Source organism: Leucoraja erinacea, chromosome 9, assembly GCF_028641065.1.
Source record: "Leucoraja erinacea ecotype New England chromosome 9, Leri_hhj_1, whole genome shotgun sequence".
Lineage (NCBI taxonomy): Eukaryota > Metazoa > Chordata > Chondrichthyes > Rajiformes > Rajidae > Leucoraja > Leucoraja erinaceus.
Window position 1 is genome coordinate 23,023,584 of NC_073385.1, and position 23,885 is coordinate 23,047,468.

A 23,885-nucleotide genomic window follows, 5' to 3' on the forward strand; every position below is an offset into this window, starting at 1 on the left:
GTCCTTGAAGAAAGGTCCTTGAAGACGTTCACAACGAGGGCGGCCCGCAGAGATGACAGCGGAACCTCCGGTCGGTCCTCGAAGAAAGGGGAACTAAATCCCCATTCATAAAAGAGAAGGTGAGGGTATATTGCCTGGGAGCATTAATAATTGACAATCTGCTGCTGCCTGCCCGCTGAGCTAAAAAGTTCCCACGGTAGACTCACGATACACAGTGTCTTGCGTGGGAACTTTTTAATGCAGCGGGCAGGCAGCAGCAGATTGTCGCTCCCTTCAGTTTCACCCCACCTACACCCCTCTGCTTCCCGGCCATGTGTGTGACCCCTTCCCTCCCCTCTCCAGCTCCCCGCCCATTGCACCGGCGCAGGGGCTTTGCACTGTCTTCACGTCGGCGATGCCAGCAGGTCAGTGCCAGTCACCGGAGACGTCAGGACCAACGGGACACCGACCCCCAGGCCCACTGCAAGCACGGAGATCCCAGAGACCCACAGCCAGCAGCAGCCCAGCCCCGTTAGACCCACAGCCAGCCAGCCCAGCCCCAGTAGGGACAGAAGCTGATGGTGTGCAAGGTTCGTCTTGTTCTTGGGGTTGTGGATGAGGGGGCGCAGCTTGGGCTGTGGGCGAACTGCCACTTGTCGCTATAGCGGCCCATCGGGGAGCGGGTTCCTGTTGGTCCTGACGTCTCCGGCCACCCCCCTGGACTGGAGCTGAGACTGGGAACTGTACCGCCTTGCCCCCTCCCTCTGCAACTGCAAACAACCCCACTCTCCTGCTCACCTGCAAGGCTGGAGACGTTAGGACCACCAGAAGCCGCTCCCCGATGGGCCGCTACGGCGACAAGTGGCAGTTCACCCACAGCCCGAGCTGCGCCCCCTCATCGGGACACTGGCCCCCAGGCCCACTGCAAGCATGGAGATCCCAGATCAGTAACTCCAGCCCAGCCCCGCTCCAACTACAGAGGAACATACTCCCCGTAGGGGCAGAAGCTGATGGTTTGCAAGGTACGTCTTGTTCTTGGGGTGGCGCAGCTCGGGCTGTGGGCGAACTGCCACTTGTCGCCGTAGAGGCCCATCGGGGAGCGGATTCCTCTGGAGTTGGACGGGGAGGGGGATATTGTGCTGTTTGATCACCCCCTGCTATTCGAGGGACAGGGAGACACAGCGGCTTTTGAGAATGGTGGGCAATCACTTCCAAAGTTCTGCCCACACAGTCAGTACACCTCTCCTACGCTTGTCTCCCGCACTAAGATCATCTCACAGAGAATGATCCCAGCCTAACCCTCCCTATTCTCTCCTATTCTGCAAGAAAAAACTACATTGAAGACTCAAACTCACGATCGAGTAACTGCCGGGATCGAGGCGCAAACTCGCGACCTTGCGGATATGAGCCGAGCACTCTACCACTGAGCCAGCCGTTAAAATCTACGCTAAAAATCTTCCATTCCGATAGCCGAAAAATTCCGAATTACGAAAAGTGTCTGGTCCCAAGGCTTTCGGATAAAAGGTTGTGCACCTGTAATCTTACTGATCGGTATGCAAAAATAGAATTTCACTGTACCTAATACCTAGTTTGCATTCCTGCTTTCACATCTATCTGTCTGTCTGTCTGTCTCTCTATTACTAAAACTCTCATCTTGTCCCTATATTTGTTTCTATGTTTGTTGGTTTGTAGGTTGTATCTATATTTGTGCCAAAACACGACACGATAGCGCTACAATGTTTGGCCCACCTTACTCACCATGGTCCTGTGATTATGGAACAAGTTTAGTTCAGATTGATGTTATATTTTGTGTTATTGAAATTTTAAACTTACAAAAAAACGTTTCCACTTGCCCTGCCCGTCAGCTGCGTTAAGTGTCACAATGACATCACAATGGGATCCCGAATTTCATTTACATAAATAATCCCAATTAAAACGCTGTTTAAAAAAATATTGCGATTTTTATTGTGGAGGGGTGGGGTAGAGGAAATGTTTCATTTAAAAAAAAAATTGAGATTTTCATTGTGGGGGAGTAGGATAGGGGGGGTTTCATTTTTTTTAAAGCGATTTTCATTGTGGGGGGAATGGGATGGGGATGTTTAATTTAAAAATAAATCACGATTTTCATTGTGGGGGAGTGGAATGGGGAGGTTTCATTTAAAAAAAAAAGATTTTCATTGTAGGAGTGGGATAGGGGGAAGGTTTCATTTAAAATAAAAACACCGCGATTTTCATTGTAGGGAGGGTTTCATTTAAAAAAAAATCTGAGTTTTTATTGTGGGGGTGGGTGGGATAGGGGGGAGGTTTCTGTTGTGATATTGCAAGGACTACTTTGTTATATCACAAGAACTACTTTGTTTGCCCGTGTAGCAACATGTGTATGTGTGAATGATGTAATATGGACAGGCACTCTGGTTCCAGATGGCCGTGAAATAAACAGCGCCTTGATTTATGCTCAGCTTCAAACCTCTAAATACGTGCACTTGTGGTCATTCCAGAGTCATAACAATGGTATAACAGATACTGGACCACGAAGTACAACAGTTTCATTAAAAAAACATCGTAATTTTCATTGTTGGGGGTGGGATAGGGGTGAGGTGAGGACTGGGGAAGCAAGGGAGTAGAGGGCGAGGAGGGGGGTAGGGAGGAGAGAGGAAGGGGAAAGTGGGGTAGGTGAGATGGAAGAGTGGGGGAGGAGGGGGGATAGAAGGAGAGAGAGGGGGGAGCAGTGGGGGATAGAGGGAGAGGAGGGCAGTGGGGGGTAGTAGGGGGATACAGGGAGAGGAGTGGGGAGATAAGGAGTGAGGGATAGAGGGAGAGGAGGGCTATGGGGGAGGTGAGGGACCGTGGGATCGTGGGATGGGGGGGTGAAAAGTGGGGGAGCAGGGGGCTAGAGGGGGAGGGGAGGGAATAAGGATAGGGGAAGGAGAGGGAGTGAGGGAGAGGAGGAGGAGAGGGGGAAAAAGAGGGAGGATGAACAGGAGGGGGAGGGTGTGCTGGGGAATGAAGGAGGATAGAAATTGGAAGAGGGATGGCGAGGTAATGGAGGAGGGGAGGGGGAAGGGGAGAAAGGGGGTGAGGGGAGGAAGCAGAGGAGGGTTGGTGGAGGGTGGAGAGAGGGAGGATAATGGAGGAGGGGAATAGGGGACTGAAGAGGGAGAGTGAGATGCGTTCCTCAATAATTTTTAACAAGTTGTTGCCACATCAGCCGTCCCTGCGCAGTTGGGGGTTAAGGGTGAGTTGTGGAATATTGCATTGGGGGAAATGGGCCCAACGATCCACCCCCCTACATTTGGTCTAGTACTTTCTAAAATTTTGCTCTCAATGCCATTTCAAGTTGTCAATGTTTAAATTCAGTCATCTTGTCGCTCCCTATACAATATATATTATGATATGAACACATAACAGATCAGTACAGCACAAGAACAGGCCAGTTGGCCCACAATATCTGTGCCGAACATACCTGAATATTTTAACTGAAGCTGAACCTACGAGCAGCATGACCAAATAATATTCATAGTTATTTTTGAGAAAAATTATTATTATTTCCTATCTCTTTTTGCAAGTTTTGTTTATTATTAAATCAGATTTTCACTGTGTAAATTGACAAACATCTGTGCTATCCAGTGTTGCATTCTATCATTGCTCTTTGGAAGATAATGTGCCTGCTGCAGTGGTATATTTTAGTATTTTCTTTTCTTTGCAGACAGCAATTATTTGAGTTTTTATATTACTTCCATGAACTTTGATTGCCCGTTTATTCAGTGGTCCAATTAATTTCTACTCAATATATTCATATTACGAGTTAAGAGTATAATAGGTGATTAGAGCCCATAATCTATGCCCCAAGGACGAAAGCTGAAACAATCATATTATTCAGATGTGCAGGAGTAAAATAATTTTGCATGCAAACTTGGTTCATCAGTTCCTTTCCTATCCCCTCTTAACAAGTTTCTGCCATTTGAGCCTTTCATATTTGATGTTTCTTAACTTGTACTGTTTTTTATTTGAAACCTTGCTGGAATGTTTTCCTTAATATTTGGCATCCTTTCAATTAATATAGGTTTTCTTCCAAAATATTTTTCGGCAATATTTTTGGAACTAAGATTGTTCATACATAGTGACATTTCAACTTGATCTTGCTTTGTTTAAAACAAATGAATGCTGTTCTGCCAATTTTATTGATCACTCAAACCAAGTTGGTGGAATGTTTTCACGGTGTTATTTTGGATTTCACATAATGTTACATGTAATTTTGGGGTAACTGTGTCATCTATGATGACAAGTTTGGAATCGCAAAACTTCTCAGTATGTATTAGATAATCTTTTCCTATTATTTCATAGGCAGGTGACACAGAAGAGGCGACAGATGTCACACCACAGATTTTTTCAAGACCGCCTGAACAGGATGAAACGGAGCAAAAGGAATTTGAAATGTAATGATATAGTCAATAATACAGTTACAGTCACAAAACAATTGCTACCTGGCAGTCATTATATTCCTGTAAAAAAATTAGTATTTACTACTTTATAAGAGTAAATATTGCCTTCCTTTCAAGATAGAATAAAGGTAGTTCTGCTGTTAGGAAATCATTATGCTCCCAAGAAACCTTGTTTTATACAAGATCGTTATAAAGACAATTCCATCAATGGGAAAAGGGGAGTTAGGGGCAAGAGAGTTTCAAATGCACAACAAATTACTTTTTCCTCAGGATTTTCAAAGGTTTTTTCAATAGCAATCAGTTTACTTTGTAAGGGCAGGCTAAAAATACTATAGACTATGTGTTACATAGTTTAATGGAGTATCTTGGCACAAGTGTCAATATAAGAGATTGTTACAACTTGAAAGGCCAACCACGGACAAAGTAGCAGCTGAGTTTTTAAGAGACAATGGTATCTGATTAAAGTGGGGAGGTTACATGGAAACACTCCTCCCTCTCCACTCTACTTTTAAATCCAAGACAGCTTTTTTGCTGCTTGTCAATTTCCAAAGTAACTGTTGTGGTTTTCTAATTCCAGACCATGTTATAACTAATTCCATGTTATAACCAATTAGGTCCACATAGTGTAAATAGTGTTCCCTAATTAATTGTTCAACTTACATCGAATAGAAAACACATGTCATAGTAATATATTCTTCATTCATCAATCCATATAAAAACCTACTTGTTACTTCGCATCAGATGGGAGAGTCACTGACAGCATTTCTAATCCTTTAAAGAAAATTCTTTATTGAACATGGTCAAGAGTCAAGTCAAGAGTGTTATTGTCATATGTCCCGGATGGGACAATGAAATTCTTACTTGCTGCAGCACAACAGAATATGTGAATATGTAAACATAGTATGTAACGGGGGAAGAGAAAAAAAATAAAAAGTTCAATGAATAACAAATATAGTGCAATAATAATATAGTATTTTGCAGTTGAGAGCACAGAGCTTATTCATTGTTGCGTTTAATAGCCTGATGGCTGTAGGGAAGAAGAAGTTCCTGAACCTGGACGTTACTGTTTTTAGGCTCCTGTACCTTCTTCCTGATGGCAATGGTGAGATGAGTGTGCAGCCAGAATGTTGTGGGTCCTTGATGATTTTGGCTCCCTTTTTGAGGCAGCGACTATGATAGATTCCTTCGACGGAGGGGAGGTCAAAGCCGTTGATGGACTGGGCAGCGGTCACAACTTTTTGTAGTCTTTTTCGCTCATGAATGTTCAAGTTGCCGAACCGTGCCACGATGCAACCAGTCAGAATGCTCTCTACCATGCACCTGTAGAAGTTTAGGAGAATCCTCTTCGACATGCCGAATCTCCGTAATCTTCTCAGGAAGTAGAGTCACTGATGTGCCTTCTTTATAATTGCATCGGTGTGCTGGGTCCAGAAAAGATCTTTGGAAATATGCACGCCCAGGAATTTGAAGTCAGTGACCCTCTTCACCATCGTCCCATTGATATAAACAGGATTGTGGATCCTCATCATTCCCCTACCAAAGTCCACAATCAGTTCCTTGGTCTTACAGATGTTGAGAGCCAGGTTGTTGTGCTGGCACCATTTGGTCAATCGGTCGATCTCACTTCTATACTCTGACTCGTCTCCATCTGTGATTCGTCCAATCACAGTGGTGTCGTCGGCGAACTTGATGATGGAGTTCGCATTATGTCCAGCTACGCAGTCATGGGTATAGAGTGAGTAAAGCAGGGGGTTGAGCACGCAGCCTTGAGGTACTCCCGTACTAATTGTTACTGAGGATGAAGTGGTTCCTCCAATTCGAACATAGTGTGGTCTGTGGGTGAGGAAGTCGAGGATCCAATTGCAGAGGCATGCGCAGAGGCCCAGTTCCGTGAGCTTGGTAGCCAGCTTGGAAGGGATGATGGTATTAAATGTAGTCTACAGCCTGAGAGTCTAAGTGGTCCAATGTGGAGTGGAGAGCCAGCGAAATAGCATCCTCCGTTGACTTGTTGTGGCGATATGCGAACTGTAGTGGGTCGAGGGTTTTGTCAAGGTAGGAGTTGACGTGCACCATACCCAACCACTCAAAGCACTTCATCACCACAGACGTTAGTGCCACTAGTCGATAGTCATTGAGGCACATCACCTTACTCTTCTTGGGCACTGGTATGATTGATGCCCTCTTAAAACAGGTGGGAACCTCAGACCTTAGAAGTGAGAGGTTGAAAATGTCCGCAAAAACTCCTGGCAGTTGGTCTGCACAGGTCTTGAGAACTTTACCGGGTATACCATCAGGTCCAGGCACTTTCTGAGGGTTCATACCCCTGAACGATCTTCTGACATCAGCCTCTGTGACTGTGACTGTAATATCGTCAAGGCAGATGGGGCTCAGGAAGGCACATCAGTGTTCTCCCTATCGAACCGTGCATAGAACACATTGAGCTCTCAGGGAGTGATGCTTTGCTATCGTTTGAGCTACCTCCTGATTTTGCCTTATAGGGGGTGATACCATTCAAGCCCAGCCACAGATTCCGAACATCCACCTCATCCTCCAGCTTAGAGCAGGTCTCTTTTGACCTTTTTGATGGCCTTACCAAGGTGGTATCTGGACTTCTTATAGACCTCTGCATCACCAGACCTGAATGGCTGGGATCTGGTCTTCAGAAGAATGCGGATCACATAGTTCATCCAAGGCTTCTGGTTAGGAAACACTCTGAAGGTTTTTGTTGGAACGCAGTCCTTCACACATTTCCTTATGAAGTCTGTAACCACTGTGGCGTAGTCATTCAGATCTGTAGGCGAGTCCCTGAATATTTCCCAGTCTACTGACACCAAGCAGTCCTGGAGTTGTTCCTCTGCCTCCCCGACAAGCTCTGTACAGTCCTCACCTCGGGGGATGCTTTCTTCAGTTGCTGCCTGTATGCACCGCTGAATGGTCCGATTTTCCAAAGTGAGAGCAATGGATAGAGCGATAGGCATCTTTGATGGTAGTGTAACAGTGGTCAAGGGTGTTTGATCCTCTGGTGCTGCAGGAGACATGTTGGTGGAAGTTAGGGAGAGATTTCTACCTTTAAGAAAAGAATGCTTGAACTCCCATATTAATATTTCCACAGATGTTCTCCTTGGTCTGTAGTCCCTTTTCTCACAATGAACACACTGTGTCAATTCTGTTGGTTCTCTTTTAATATATTTTTCCCCATTGCAAATTAATAAAACTAGTTATGTCAGGGGATATGGGGAGAAGGCAGGAACGGGGTACTGATTGGGGATGATCAGCCATGATCACATTAAACGGCGGTGCTGGCTCGAAGGGCCGAATGGCCTACTCCTGCACCTATTGTCTATTGTCTATAAAGCTACACCTCTAATATAGTTTACCTGAAACTTGCCGGAATAAATATAATGAGCTGCAGGTATCCCCTCCCATAACAAATGTTTGAATGTTCCTGGTTTGGTGATTGTTCCATCAGTGTGGTACTGAATACTTAAGCAGAATATATGATTACTCTCTTTTTATTCTTCCAATTATAATTTAAATTGATATTTCTGCATATTGTATCACCTAGACATTATATCCTTCAAAAAGGAAAGGTGTTAAATAAAAATATATAATTTTTACGTTAGGAATTCGTACTTGCCTCTTGAGGAAACACCATTGAAGTCTTCTGGCTTTTCCTTCCTGAATACATCTACACCTAAATCAACTGGATTTAATTTATTTGGAAGAATGCCATTTGACCTAACAGATACCCCTGAGCAGGTAATATTTCTGTAATATGTAAAGTGCATTTTGAAATGTAACTCGTGACTGCAAGAGATTAAAATCATTTATATGATGCCATTGTTACAAATTTCACAAGTTTAACTTTCAGCAGAGGTAATGCATGGAAAATGAAACGTGATCTCAGTTGGGGAGGCACATTGTATACATATCCAGACGGTATTGCTTTTATATGTGCAGTGAATATTGATGGAATCATTGCAGAAACATATGCTTATATCTGCTCTGCTACTTAATTTGGTCATGGCTAATCTTTTACTTTTGCACATTTTGTAATTGAGACATCAGAATAAATCTATTAAGCTTCAGGTGCCCTAACAAAGTTTGTCTATTGGAGCAAAGGGCAGCACAGTGGTGCAGCGGGACAGTTGCTGCCTTACAATGCCTGGGTTCTGGGTATCTGAACTTCTTATACTGACCTGGGTTCTATACTGACTAAGGTGCTGTCAGTACCAAGTTTGTACGTTCTCCCTGTGACCACGTGTGTTTCCTCTTGGTGCTCCAGTTTCCTCCCACATTCCAAAGATGTGCAGGTTTGTAGGTTAATTGGCTTCTGTAAATTGCCCCTAGTGTGTATGATAGAATTAGTATATGGATGATCATTGGTCCCAGTGAGCTGAAGTGCCTGTTTGCAAGCTGTATCTCTAAACTAAACTAAGCAAACTAACATTTTCTTCCTTACAAACTGTTTAGAAACTCCTAGTTTTCATTTGGCAATGTCACATCTGTATAATGGTAATCAAAATCTCAGCAGAATCGATAATTAATCTCAATTTCTCCCATTTATTATAGCCCAAGGTAATATCGCCGGCTGCTATATTTTGCTACGTTTTCTGAATACTGGGCTCCCCAGCCATCAACTAGTAAACATAAATCTGAATATCTTTTCAACTGAAGAATGCTATTAAAATGTCTTGATTGCCTCATTCTCCATCGTACTTCAATCTCTTTTGCATGTATATCCCCATATGTTTGGCATTCATGTTTGTTCCCTCTGTGAACCTTCAATCTCTGGTACATGATGGGAAGAGTTTATCTGCAAGAGAACTCATCTGGAAATTTCTGCAGCTGGATTATCTACAGACAGTCATCTGTCTCAAAGTTTGGCTGGGTGGAAATTAAAGAAAAATATTATAACAATGTCTTGACATTAAACTGGTGTTGCCTGTTTCCCGCTAAAGTATTACACTTCCCACCATACTTCAATTTCCTTCTATACATAGAGGCTGATAACCTTTAATTAGAATTGGAAGATTATATATTCACAGCAGACCCAAGGAACTAAAGCAATTGTATGGAGGTTGGGAGGGAAGTAAAGTAAAATTGGAAAAATAGATGGCTGGGAGGAGGGAAGGAGAAATTTGTGGTTAAAAAGAATGATTTGAATCAATAGAGAATTATAATAAGACAAGCAAACCAGCTGTGAATAATTATAGCAACAAAAAAAAGATGGATATTTTAAAGATACGGCAAGAGAAGGATAAATACAGTTAACCAGCTCAAGTTATTCCTAAATATAGCAGTCCTCAGATCGCAGTTAGATTTCCCAAATCCTAGAAAATCCAGCTTGCATGGGTTAATCTTTAAACTGATCAGACATTTAAAAGCTTTAACCTCATTAAAATATCTAAGTGACTATCTCGTCCACTGTGAACTGGTTGCCAACTACCTTCCACTGCCACCCGTCTTTTCCAACCACCCCCCTGCTCAACCCCCTCCACTCTCTATCATCAACCTAATCTTTGTAAAGCTTTTAAATAGGACACATTTGACTTGGATTTCACTGCTTTAACACTTTTACATTCCACCCAGCACAAACCCATTTATTCTAGAGGCAGGAGGGTGGAGGAACATTTCCTTCTAAATTTAATGTAAGTTAATTTTACAGCATATGCAAACATTTTGTTGTCAATGTAACCTTCACTTTGATCACAGCTGAGGAAAGTGCTGTTCCATTTTTATGGCCAGACTTCTTTGCATACAGTTTCTCCAGGTATATGTGTGTTTGTACCAAAGTATTTGATATGACAATTCTTCAACAAACTAAAATATGTTTTCTTGAATATTTGCCATTTATGCTCTAATACCCCTTTCATATAAAGGATGGCACCTAGAGAGTTTTAAACCAGCATATCACCTTAAATAAAAAAATGTTTAGATATTGTTGAAAATAATGTCAGATTTATTCCTACCAGAAATTTCAAATGGGAATAGATCAATTTCTTCTGATGTTCCAACTTGAAAAGGCTGCAATTTACTGTAAATAATATTGAACAATTCATGTTATTCTCCTATTTTAAATATCAGATTGTTACTATTAAAAACAATTACTTCCTTCATTTCAGGAGACTGACACCCACAACAATGTTAATCAGTTTGAATTCTCGAGTTTGTTTTTCAAGAAAACGGTAAAAATCAATGCAATTACAAATTTTTATATTGTTAGATAGAGTCATAGAATGATACAGTGTGGAAGCAGGCCCAACTTACCCACACTGGCCAACATGTCCCAGCTACATTAGTCCCACCTGCCCACGTTTGGTCCATATCCCTCCACACCTGTCCTATCCATGTGCCTATCCAACTGTTTCTTAAATGTAGGGATAGTCCATGCCTCAATGACCTCCTCTGGCAGCTTGTTCCATATACCCACCACCCTTACCCATACCCCTCAGATTCCTCCTTAAATCTATGTCCTCTGGTCCTCGTTTCACCTACTCTGGGCAAGAGACTCTCTGCCCGATCTATTCATGATTTTATACGTCTCAATAAAATCATCCCTCCAGCGCTCCAAGGAATAGAGTCCCAGCCTACTCAACCTCTCTCTATAGATCTGACCCTCTAGTCCAGGCAACATCCTTGCAAATCTTCTCTGTACCCTTTCCAGCTTGACATCTTTCCTATAACATGGTGCCCAGAACTGAACACAATACTCAAAATGCGGCCTGCCTAAACGTCTTATACAATGGCAACATGGCCTCCCAATTTCTATACTCAATACTCTGACTGATGAAGGCTAATGTGTCAAAACTCTTTTTGACCACCCTATCTACCTGTGACTCCACCTTCAAGGAGCCATGCACCTGCACTCCTAGATCCCTCTGCTCTACAACACTACCCAGAACCCTACCATTCACTGTGTAGGTCCTGCCCATGTTAAACTTCCCAAAATGCAACACCTCACATTTCTCTGCATTAAATGCCATCAACCATTCCTCAGCCCACCTGGCCAATCAAGCAAGATCCTGCTGCAATTTTTCACAATCATCTTCACTAGCTGCAAATCCATCCATTTTTGCATATTCTGTAAACTTGCAAATCTTGCCGTGTATGTTCTCATCAAAGTAATTGATATAGATGACAGACAGTTATGGGCCCAGCCCCGAACACTGAGGCACACCACTAGTCACAGGCCTCCAGTCCGAGAAGCTTCCTTCCATGAAGCCAATTTTTTATCCATTCAGCTATCTCTGCTTGGATCCCATGCGATCTAACCTTCTAGAGCAGCCTACTATGCGGAACCTTATCGAATGCTTTGCTGAAGTCCATATGTACAATATCTACAGCTCTGCCCTCATCGACCTATATGGTCAGGCTTCAAAAAACTCAATCAGATTTGTGAGAAACGACCTCCCACAAACAAACCCATGCTGACTATCCCTAATCAGCCCTTGTTCGTCTAAATGCCTGTATATCCTATCCCTCAAAATATTCTCTAGTAACTTTCCAACTACAGCTCACTGGCCTATAGTTCCCAGCATTTTTCCTGCAGCCCTTCTTCAATAGAGGCTCAACATTTGCCACTCTCCAGTCTTCCGGCACCTCTCCTGAATTTAAAGACGACCGGATCAGATGAAATGCACTTAGAATATAGAACAAAGAACAGTGCAGCACAGGAACTATAGCCCACAATGTCTGTGCCAATCATGATGCCATTGTAAACTAATTCATCTGCCTGAACATGGTCTATATTCCTCCATCGCCTTCATGATCATGTGCCTGTCGGACTGATTTTTAAATGTTTCTATGATATTTGCTTCCATGACCTCCATTGCCAGCACATCCTCGGCATCTATCACTCTGCAAAAAACTTGCCTTGCAAATCCCTTTTAAACTTTCTGTCTTCCCTAAAATCTTTGCTCAAATATTTGACATTTCTACCCTGGGAAATAGACTCTGACTACCTACCTTATCCATGCTGCTCATAATTTTATATACTTCTATTAAGTTGGCCTCAGCCTCAAATGTCCTCAGCATTTACACCACAGCTAGCCAGTTCCGATACAAACTGTTACTTTACTGGTTACTTTAGCATTAACTGTATTTCATTCTTCATGGAGAACGAGCCTACTGGATTCGGTTGGGAATTTCCAGCATTTTCAATGCTTTATTCTGATTTCCAGATCTGCAATTTCTTCCTTTACAATGTCTGTCCAATTATGTGAGAGTAAGAAATTGTAAAAAGAAACAGCATATTTCCAGTAATTGAAGTTTAGAATGTAAATGGATAGCAAATTAAATGTAAGATTTTACAAGATAATAATAATATAATAATAATATATTTTATTGCCATCTATCCGATGTAATAACTTAATTAACTAAAAATTTAGACACCCAGAGAAACAAGATGTAAAAAAAACCCAGTAAAACAGTATAATGCATTTCGTTGTCTCTGTACTGTACACTGACAATGACAATTAAAATTGAATCTGAATCTGAATCTAGTGCAAATAGGTCTGTGCCGGGTTGATGTGCGACGTGACCATCCGTGGGAGACAGTTCATAGGGGGGGGGGGGGGGGGGGGCACTCAGCAGGGCCGGTTCAGAGCAGCTATAGCTCTGGGGATGAAGCTGTTCCTAAGTCTGGAGGTGCGGGCGTAGAAGGCCTTGTAACGTCTGCCGGAAGGTAGAAGTTCGAACAGACTATTGCAAGGGTGTGAGGAGTCTTTATGAATGCTGACGGCCTTCCTGAGGCACCGTGTATTGTAGATGCCCTCCAAGGCTGGGAGCTGTGTCCCAATTATCTTCTGAGCTATGTGGACGACCCGCTGAAGAGCTCTCCTCTCCACCTCCGTGCAGCTGAGATACCACACAGAGACGCCATATGTTAGTATGCTCACTGTCGTGCAGTGGTAGAAGGTTGTCAGCAGCTGTTGGGGCAGACCAGTGTTCTCAGGAAGAACAGTCGTTGCTGTGCCTTCTTGACCAGCGCAGCGGTGTTGGTGGACCATATGTGGTCCTCTGAAATGTGTGTGCCCAAAACCTAAAGCTGGACAGTCTCTCCACACTGTCCCCGTTGATAAAGATTGGAGCGTATTCCCCATTATGTGTCCTTCTGAAGTTGATAATCAGCTCCTTGGTCCTAGAGGTGTTTAGGGACAGGTTGTTATCTGAGCACCGGTCCACCAGGTTCTGCACCTCCGCTTTGTAGTTTGTTTCATCACCGTTGCTGATCAGCCCGATCATCGTTGTGTCGTCTACAAACTTGACAATGGTGTTGGTGTCGAGGCCAACTTAATAGAAGTATGTAAAATTATGAGCAGCATGGATACGGTACATTGGTGTCGAATGCAGGAACACAGTCGTGTGTAATGAGGGAGTAGAGCATGGGGTTCAGTACACATCCCTGTGGTGTGCCGATGCTCAGGGTGATAGTAGAGGAGAAGTGCGGGCCTAGTGTCACTGCCTGTGGTCGCTCCGTCAGGAAATTCAGGATCCAGTCGTATATCGACGAGCTGAGGTCTAGCTGCTGGAGTTTGGTGGTGAGCTTGGTGGGGATGACCGTGTTGAAGGCAGAGCAGTAGTCTATGAAATGCATCCTCACGTACGTGCCCTGTCTTTCCAGGTGAGTCAGGACAGTGTGAAGAGCCAGAGAGATGGCATCCTCTGTAGGTCTATTTTCCCTGTATGCAAATTGATGTGAGTCCAGTGAGGCAGATATGCTGGATTTGATGTGTGAGAAGACCAGCCTTTCAGCCGGTTGCCTTAGCACTTCATGGATATTGGTGTTAAGGCAACCGGACAGTAGTCGTTCAGGTTGGTGATTTTGTCTTTTTCAGCACCGGCACTATGGTAGCTGACTTCAGGCACTTGGGGACCGTTGCCAGAGATAGAAACAGGTTAAAGAACCTCGTGAATACCTCAGCCAGCTGTACAGCACAGTCCTTAAATACCCTTCCTTGGACTCCGTTCGGGCCTGCAGCCTTCGCAGAGCGCACACTGTACATCATGTGTGTAAAGGTTTTTAAAAACAAGGGGTTGTGATATTGTTGAATGTGGCCCAATAAAAACAAAGCAGCGATCATGTCAACATTTAAATAATAGATTGCATGGGCGGTGAAGAAATAAATAAAATGCTATGGAAATAGTGCACAGAAATTTTGATAGATATAAATTAAACTACATTTAAATACAAAAGTAGACTGGTGAGGCTTTTTGACAGGTGTTGTCATATATGATTACTTGTAATCTGATGAGATTGTAATCAAATACATATTTTTCAGCCTGAAAAAGCTTACTCAACTAATGTGACAAGCAATCTTCAATCACCTCCAAAAGATATTGGTAAGTAGCCTAGCCCGAAAGAACCGAAACCCTGTCATTTAGTCGAGTATAGCTATCTATACTATTACTAAAACTCTCATCTTGACCACTACGTTGTATTTAAATTTGCACAAAAACGATCCCCCATAGCGCTACGATGTTTCGCCACTTTACGCACCCATTCTCTGCTGCAAATAAGTTTTGTTCCAATCGGTGAAATAGTACAAAAGTTATGAAGGTTTAAAAATCGTAAAAACCGCCCCTTCCAAACCCGCTGCCAATAACACGGCGAGGCAAATAAAAAACTGAAGGGGTGGCGTGTGTTGAACAGCTTGCGTAGAGTGTGCATCTCGCGGAGACTGAGCAGCTCGTGGAGGCAGAGCAGCTCGCAGAGAGTGTGCAGCTCGCGGAGGGTGAGCAGCCTGCGGACTACTTCTGTGGCGACCGGCACGACCAGCCGGAAGCTGCTGAGTTGAACCGGAAGCCTCTGAGTGAAGCTAGAGTGGGACGGGGATATGTTGCATGAGGCCGAAAGCTGAAGGTGCGGGGTGAGCAGAGTGCGAGCTGCGTCTGCGGCGACCACAACCCCCTTTCCCCTTCTCCCCACGCCCCCGCCCCCCCCCCCCCCCCCCCCCCCCCCCCCCCCACACCCCCCCTTTCCCCACACCCCCTTCCCCACTGGAGAGAAGGGATGGGTGACATTTCGGGTCCATCATCATGTAATCCCTGACTCCTAGTACTTTCACAATCTCTCCATTAACCTACCTTCACAATCCTCTATGATCCCATTTAAAACTTGGATACTTGGATAGGAAGCTATAACAGTTATAGAAGTACAAGGTTAACTTAAGGAACTGAGTATTCCATTTGTTATAACCTTGATACATTGTTGTAGCAGACATTGCTGTTTAGTTGTAATAAAAATAAACTGCAGATGCTGGTTTATACCAAAGACTGGACTAACTCAGCAGGTCAAGCAGTATCTGTGGAGAAAATGGATCATTGATGTTTCAGACCGGGACCCTTCTTCAGACAGATTGTAGTAGAGGGGAACAGGGAAAACTGGAAGTGAGAAAAAAATCAGGACAAATCGGGGCCGGCAACTGAAGACCTCAGGCAAGGAGGTTCCCTGATAGGCCGATTGTTGCTTAGAGACAATGTGAGCCCAAGAGGGATACATTGTTGTGAACTGTGGAACTCGTTAATGGTGTTTTAATGGAGGAAGGGAGAGGGAAAGTAGGGAAAGGGGAGGGGGAGGAGGGTGTTTGAAGTAGTTACCTAAAATTGGAGAATTCAATGTTCATGCTGCTGGTTGTAGGCTCACCAAGCTAAATATGAGGTGCTGCTTGGCCAATTTGGGTGTGGTCTCCCTCTGGCAATGGAGGAGGCCCAGACCAGAAAGGTCAGTATGGGAATGGGAAACAAGAGATAAAATGGTTAGCATCCAGTAGGCATTGGCAGACTGAGCGTAAGTGTTCAGTGAAATGGTCGCCACGCCTACGCTATGTCTCACCAATTGATTAAGAGTTAACGCATTCAATAAAGGAGTTTCTATGTATAGCTCTACTTTTGTTCAATCTCCTAATATCAGCTTCTCCAAGAAGAAATTCAAAAGGTACTACTCCATCCTCTCAGCCTGCAGGAGCTGACATCTTAAGGTCATAAGTGATAGGAGCAGAATTAGGCCATTCGGCCCATCAAGTCTATTCCGCCATTCAATCATGGCTGATCTATATCTCCCTCCTAACCCCATTCTCCTGCCTTCTCTCCTGAACCCTGACACCCATACTAATCAAGAATCTATCTAATGTATATCTGCTTTAAAAATATCAATTGACTGAGCATCCACAGCCTTTTGTGGCAAAGAAACCCAGTGATTCACCACCCTCTCAATAAAGAAATTAATTCTCCTCCTTTCTAAAGGAACGTCCTTAAATTCTGAGATTATGACCTCTAATCCTAGACTCTCCCAGTAGCGGAAACATCCACTCCACATCCACTCCGTCACTATTCGGTATGTTTCAATGAGGTCCCCCCTCATTCAACTCCAGTGAGTGCAGGCCCAGTGACGTTAAACGCTAATCATATACATGTCTTTAGCCTTATCCCAAGCTTACCCCTTCTAAATTGCAATAACATCCAAATTTCTTCCCATCACTTTAATCCTGAATCAATTTCCTGCTAAATAAAAGTACATTATACTCAATGCCATCTGTTTTTCTCCCATCCATCTTGAGTGTATAACCTTTATCGATTGTAGGTAACTATCTTGAAATTGTACTTTAAAAATGCTACTTTTAATTTTTATAGGGATGATGAGTCCATCAAGTGAACAACCATTTGCATTTTCTTTTCAATCTGATTTATCTTCAAATAATTATGGAAACAGCAAAGATGACTTCAGTTTTGGTTTTTCATTTGGACAAGATCAGAGATCAACCCAGCCAGGTCTATTCAAATTCTTTTAAATTTGTGCATCCTTTTCAAACTTCTACTTATTAATAAACCTCTATGGTTAATTAACAATTGTTATCCTGTTTTGCATCGTTGCTTATAATATTTATGTTATGGACTCTTAATTGAAATAATTGTAATATGATTTTAAATTCTTTAAATTTTGTTTTTGTTCGTTGTAGTTCATGTAGATGTCTTTACAACAATTATTAAAATGTAATTTGCTGGGTCTTATACTGAAATTCTGCAAATAAAATTAACAAGAACATTTGGGAGCCCAGTTTAAAATACTTTTCTATATCTACTACTTGATTTCAGTGCTTGACTATTGGTTAGTAGTTATGAAAAATTGAAACATTTCAAATTTGTCACCAGCTGTTGTGCAAGAAAAAATGTGTTCTTGTAGTTTAATACCACTCTGTGAAAATGTAATGCTTAACATAAATGAAAGGGCATGGCAAATTGTACTTGAATACTTACAAAAGCAACTTTAGATATTGTTCATAGTCACTACATAAGATTAAAGTAATTTGATTATGTAGTTACTTAATAAGTCACTAACATGAAAGTTGTGTTGTTCAATGGTATTACCAAAAATAAATGTCTTATAATTTTTATTTGTTCATCTTATTTTTTTAACCACCAGATTCTAAAATTCCTATTTCAGAAATGTATAGCTTTTCAATTCATCATAATTATTGTATGCACAGACAAAGCAAAGCTGTACATACTTTAAATATTTTTTTTAAATAACACTGATTTGAAAAGATAACTGTAAAGAAATATTTTCAATGCAGAATATGTCTATAGTTTTCATAAGTGACCTGGAATTTCCAACCCTTGTGTTGTGACATAATTGCAGTCTAAATAAACACCAATCATAATTCTGTTCCAGGTTCAGCTATGATTTTAGTAGGAAGGTGTAATAAGCATACAGTTTTTGATTAATTGTATTAGAAATTGTATTAGAAATTGAATTAGGATTGAGAAACACCTGCGCCTTTTTTCTACATAAATCACACAAAGAAATAATGTTGAAGTCTCTTCAGGAAGTTCGACTGAGTGCTTCTAATAACAATTCACTCTAGCATGGATGTCAAACTGCATTTTATTTTGCACATGATTGAGTTAACAATGCGTGTGGTGCACATTTCTGATTTACCAACAGAAATTGGATCAAATGTCCACGACCTCTAACATTCATGATTAATTCACAGTTAAAAAAGTAATAAATTATGCAGAAATCCAATTGTGAATTAATGAAAATTTCCATTTTCAATGATACCCCCAATGTCATGTGTTGTTTTTTTATAGACATTATAATGGTGACAGCACCTTTAAATAAGGTAATGTGATCTCTGGCCCTGGTGAATCCTATGGAGAATACTGTGCGTAATTGGACCTCTCCGTAGTAAGGGAAACCAAAGTATTTCCCTGCCCAGATGATCCCCCAGTCATTATTCTTCCTTCTGATATTCACATACCCTCTCTCAATATGCCTTATCCTACCTATCTTCTCATTCCTATTTACCCCCATTTTCTGCCTTCCCTCCCTCTCTCCACTGCCTTCCTTTTCCCTCATGTCCACGCCAGCCCAAAAACATCACTGCAATCTTCCTGACTTTCTCCCTAATAAGCAGTACATAGCAGAATAAAGCACTAACTGGGAGATTAGGCAGTAGCTGCTTCAGTGACCATGCAAGTTGACATTTTATAGGAACTAAACACAGTTGTGATTTCTTAAAAAAGAGGATATAGCAATGTTACAAAATTTTGAGATTAAAAAAATCAAGTCTGCAATTTATCCCATCAGATAAAGCACAAAAATAAATTTAATTTGACACCTAATTCACTTTCATATCTTCAGTATTAAAAGAGTTATGGCCATTTTTTATACTTGGAAATTAGCATCTTGTTCCCTATTGATTTTCCATTGGCTTAACACAAAAGTTGTGATCGAGGACAGTGAAAAAAGAAATTTATAAAAGAAATTTTCAGTTATTATAGATTGAAGCATCTTGAAACAAATATGAAATAATCTTACTTGGATGACCTGAAATTAAAGCATATAATTAGTTAGTTACCCAATTGTAGCTAATTCCAAACTTCAATTACTAGATCTATCCATTTCTTAAGAAAGGATTAACATTTTTAAATAGCCTAAGTGTCCAAATAACATTCACAAAGAATTCACAATAAAACATGATTTTTAAATCTCATTTACATTAATTTATAGGCCAAATGGAAGGAATTTAGTGTTCAATTGCTGTAAATTAATGGCCATTTAAATCAGCTTTCGAGTGGGATCCTGTGGAACGCGCTGGTTTGGAACGTTCCCATTGCGGTAGATTTGTACCCCATATGCCCAGAAAAATACTGCGGGATTTAATGGGCCCCAAATTAGCTACTCGCAACATAAAACTTTGTATAAAGGGATCTTAAGAAGCCCTTTTTAATGTAAAAATAAACAACCTACCTTCCGTTGTCCCCTGTATGAGATCCGTCCCGTTGTCGGCGGTCGCGGGTTTAGAGGATAATTTTTAACCTACTATAACAATTAAATTAACCAATTAAGTTTAAAAATAGCTGCAGCGAAGAACCTCGCAGCGATTTTTCGTCAGCAACTAAGTAGGCTGAACAACCTCGATTTGAATAGCCTAGGGAAAATCGCGTTTTAAACCCGCCCCCCTCTCAACGGCGCCAAAATCGCGCACACGGGCAGGGACAGATCTGCAGCCCCGCTAAAGGTAGGTTTTGCAACATACCTAGAGGATATCTCAATTTAACAATTTTTTGGTGACGTCCAATTTGGAATTAGGAGATCAGAAATGGGTATGATCTAATTTTATATTGGGTAAAATAGTTCTACGGAATCACAAACCAAAACATTAGAAAGAATCATTGACTGAAAATGGGCATACATGAATTGGTGTATATTATTCTGATATTTCTGTATGGCATTAAAAACGAAAGCAGTCGTTGATTCGGCGATTTCTGTCTTGTGGAATGTCTATTGCACAAAATGTGTGGTATGAGCCTATTTTATTACGTATTTCTAAGTACTTGGAAACCTCATCCGTAATAATCGACTAAAATATTACCAACCACTGAAATCAGGCTAACTGGCCTACAGTTTCGCCTCTTTTGCCTCGCTCCTGGAGTAACATTTGCTGTTTTCCAGTCTTCTGTCACCACTCCTGACTCCAGCGATTCTTGAAAGATCACTACTAATGCCTCACAATCTCTTTTTTTTCAGAACCAATTTGAATTTTGAATCTAAAGTCCCATTCTATATGTAAACTCAGATCCTCTTCGGCTCAGATTGGGAAGCCAGGCATTAATCTGCTCACTTAATATGTTGCCGATCATGTATAAACCATACAGTTAGTGCATTAACTGCCCCCAGCAGTTTATATTTTGCTCCAGATTGCAGCATTTACATTCACTTGATTCTCTAATGAATAGACAGTCTTGCTATTCATAGAAACATAGAAATTAGGTGCAGGAGTAGGCCATTTGGCCCTTCGAGCCTGCACCGCCATTCAATATGATCATGGCTGGTCATCCAACTCAGTATCCCGTACCTGCCTTCTCTCCATACCCTCTGATCCCCTCTGATCCCCTTCATAACTGCCTTGCTGAAATAAACTTGTCTGGCTGCATGACATCTATCAATGATGCTCTGAATTCTTTGGAATATGATCACCAGGAAAGAGTGTTGCTGTATGCTTTCCTTTAGCAAAGGGCTTTATAAGATCCAGCAAGCAAGACTTGTCACCGAGAACTTGAAAGAAGCAGATTTCATAGAAATATCAGACATCAATAAGAAACAGGAATCAAGGCCAATAAATGTTCTTGAATGGCACAATGTTTATATGCACTGCACAATGAATTTAATCAAAAAGCTGATTACTGAAAGCATTTGAATATTTATTGTATACCCAACTCCATGTCCACAAAAGAAAATGAAGTCAATATACTGCTTGAGGTGCACAGCTAATATAATACTGAAACATTCCTGGAAGCTGGTATTCCATTTCATCAGCATCCTGGTCAAAGTGAAGCAACTGTGAAAGAGTTCCAAATCACCTAGGGGCCCAACAAGCCTTCAAAATGAAGAAGTAGTGGGAGCTGATGGCCATGGAGGATCTAATCCTAATACCGGATGAAGTTCAATAACGTCATATGCATGGTTAAATACAGTGGCTTGCAAAAGTATTCATACCCCTTGAACTTTTCCACATTTTGTCACGTTACAACCACAAACGTAAATGTATTTTATTGGGATTTTATGTGATTGACCAACATAAAGTGGTGCATAATTGTGAAGTGGAAGGAAAATGATACATGGTTTTCAAATTTTTTTACAAATAAAAAACTGAAAAGTGTGGCGTGCAAAAGTATTCAGCCCCCCTGAGTCAATACTTTGTAGAACCACCTTTCGCTGCAATTACAGCTGCATGTCTTTTGGGGTATGTCTCTACCAGCTTTGTACATCTAGAGACTGAAATTTTTGCCCATTCTTCTTTGCAAAATAGCTCAAGCTCAGTCGGATTGGATGGAGAGTGTCTGTGAACAGCAATTTTCAAGTCTTGCCAGAGATTCTCAATTGGATTTAGGTCTGGACTTTGACTGGGCCATTCTAACACATGAATATGCTTTGATCTAAACCATTCCATTATAGATCTGGCTGTATGTTTAGGGTCGTTGTCCTGCTGGAAGGTGAACCTCTGCCCCAGTCTCAAGTCTTTTGCAGACTCTAACAGGTTTTCTTCCAAGATTGCCCTGTATTTGGCTCCATCCATCTTCCCATCAACTCTGACCAGCTTCCCTATCCCTGCTGAAGAAAAGCATCCCCACAGCATGATGCTGCCACCACCATGTTTCACAGTGGGGATGGTGTGTTCAGGGTGATGTGCAATGTTAGCTTTCCGCCACACATAGCGTTTTGCATTTAGGCCAAAAACTTCAATTTTGGTCTCATCTGACCAGAGCACCTTCCTTCACATGTTTGCTGTGTCCCTCACATGGCTTGTGGCAAACTGCAAACGGGACTTCTTATGGCTTTTTTCCAACAATGGCTTTCTTCTTGCCACTCTTCCATAAAGGCCCGATTTGTGGAGTGCACAACTAATAATTGTCCTGTGGACAGATTCTCCCACCTGAGCTGTGGATCTCTGTAGCTCCTCCAGAGTTACCATGAACTTGGCTGCTTCTCTGATCAATACTCTCCTTGCCCGGCCTGTCAGTTTAGGTGGACGGCCATGTCTTGGTAGGTTTGCAGTTGTGCCATACTCTTTCCATTTTCAGATGATGGATTGAACAGTGCTCCGTGAGATGTTCAAAGCTTGGGATATTTTTTTATAACCTAACCCTGCTTTAAACCTCTCCACAACTTTATCCCTGACCTGTCTGGTATGTTCCTTGGGCTTCATGATGCTGTTTGTTCACTAATGTTCTCTAACAAACCTCTGAGGCCTTCACAGAACAGCCGTATTTATACTGAGATTAGATTACACACAAGTGGACTCTATTTACTAATTAGGTGACTTCTGAAGGCAATTGGTTGCACTGGATTTTATTTAGGGGTATCAGAGTAAAGGGGGCTGAATACTTTTGCACGCCACACTTTTCAGTTTTTTATTTGTAAAAAAATTTGAAAACCATGTATCATTTTCCTTCCACTTCACAATTATACGCCACTTTGTGTTGGTCTATCACATAAAATCCCAATAAAATACATTTACGTTTGTGGTTGTAACGTGACAAAATGTGGAAAAGTTCAAGGGGTATGAATACTTTTGCAAGCCACTGTATATCAAAAAGGTTTGTCTGGAAAGAAATGCACCACTGAACATATACCCCGCCCATGCACCACACCCTGAACTCTCAATAATCATCAGCAATTAACAGTCCTTAATTCAATTCAATTCAATTCAATTCAAAGCACTTTATTCGTCCCCGAAGACCATTGGCCTAATATAAGATCAATCACATACTATGACTACAACAGGCATGCACATGTCTCACATCACACAAATGCTTTAGCACATACATCATACAGACCCATTGTAATATTCTCTTTCTTGCAATACAAGGTCACATGTAATTGCTGCTTGCAGTTAAGGCAGGAAGGAGCTTACCATGGCCACGTCAGTTAGCATAGGCTTAGAATTATCGATCCAGAACCTGCAGAGAATCAGAGATTATTGAAGATGATGGCATTCTGGATGAAGGAATCCATCCTTTACAACAAGTAAGCAGCCTTGTGCAAGGACTGTAACATTAAGAACTGTGTAGTATCAAGTTTGTGTTTTCCATGAAGGTTGGAGAGAAGCAGCAGCCAGAAGCAGCGAGAGCTAGTATTGGCTGGAAGTAGGTGAGTCAGAGGGAACGAGGATTTAAAAAGAGCCCCAAAGACCCGGTTCAAGTGTTTTCCGTGAAGGCCAGAGAGAAGGAGCAGCCAGAAGCAGCGAGATTTAGTATTGGCTGGAAGTAAGTGAGTCAGAGGGAAAGAAGATTCAAAAAGAGCATCAAAGGCCCAGGTTCGAGTAATTTACAAATTAGCCTTAAACTATTTGATTAGGTAATAGATAAAGAAGCGCAGCTGTAGAGGAGTGGCCTTGTTGAGGTGAAGTGACTTGGTGAATAAAGTGTGAGCCTTTGCCTTGAGAGTCTTCAGCGAGG

At 41.9% G+C, this 23,885-nt stretch overlaps 1 protein-coding gene across 1 annotated transcript in view; it reads left to right on the forward strand.

The window, feature by feature from the left end:
• LOC129700121 (protein SIX6OS1-like) overlaps positions 1-17,844 on the forward strand; it is a 53,183-nt gene extending 35,339 nt beyond the window's left edge. The window contains exons 17-21 of the mRNA XM_055640323.1: positions 4,324-4,415; positions 8,045-8,180; positions 10,547-10,609; positions 14,705-14,765; positions 17,055-17,844. Of these exons, the coding sequence (XP_055496298.1) occupies positions 4,324-4,415; positions 8,045-8,180; positions 10,547-10,609; positions 14,705-14,765; positions 17,055-17,212 (510 nt within the window). The 3' untranslated portion in view covers positions 17,213-17,844. The remainder of the gene's footprint in view (positions 1-4,323; positions 4,416-8,044; positions 8,181-10,546; positions 10,610-14,704; positions 14,766-17,054) is intronic.
• Positions 17,845-23,885: the final 6,041 nt, after the last annotated feature.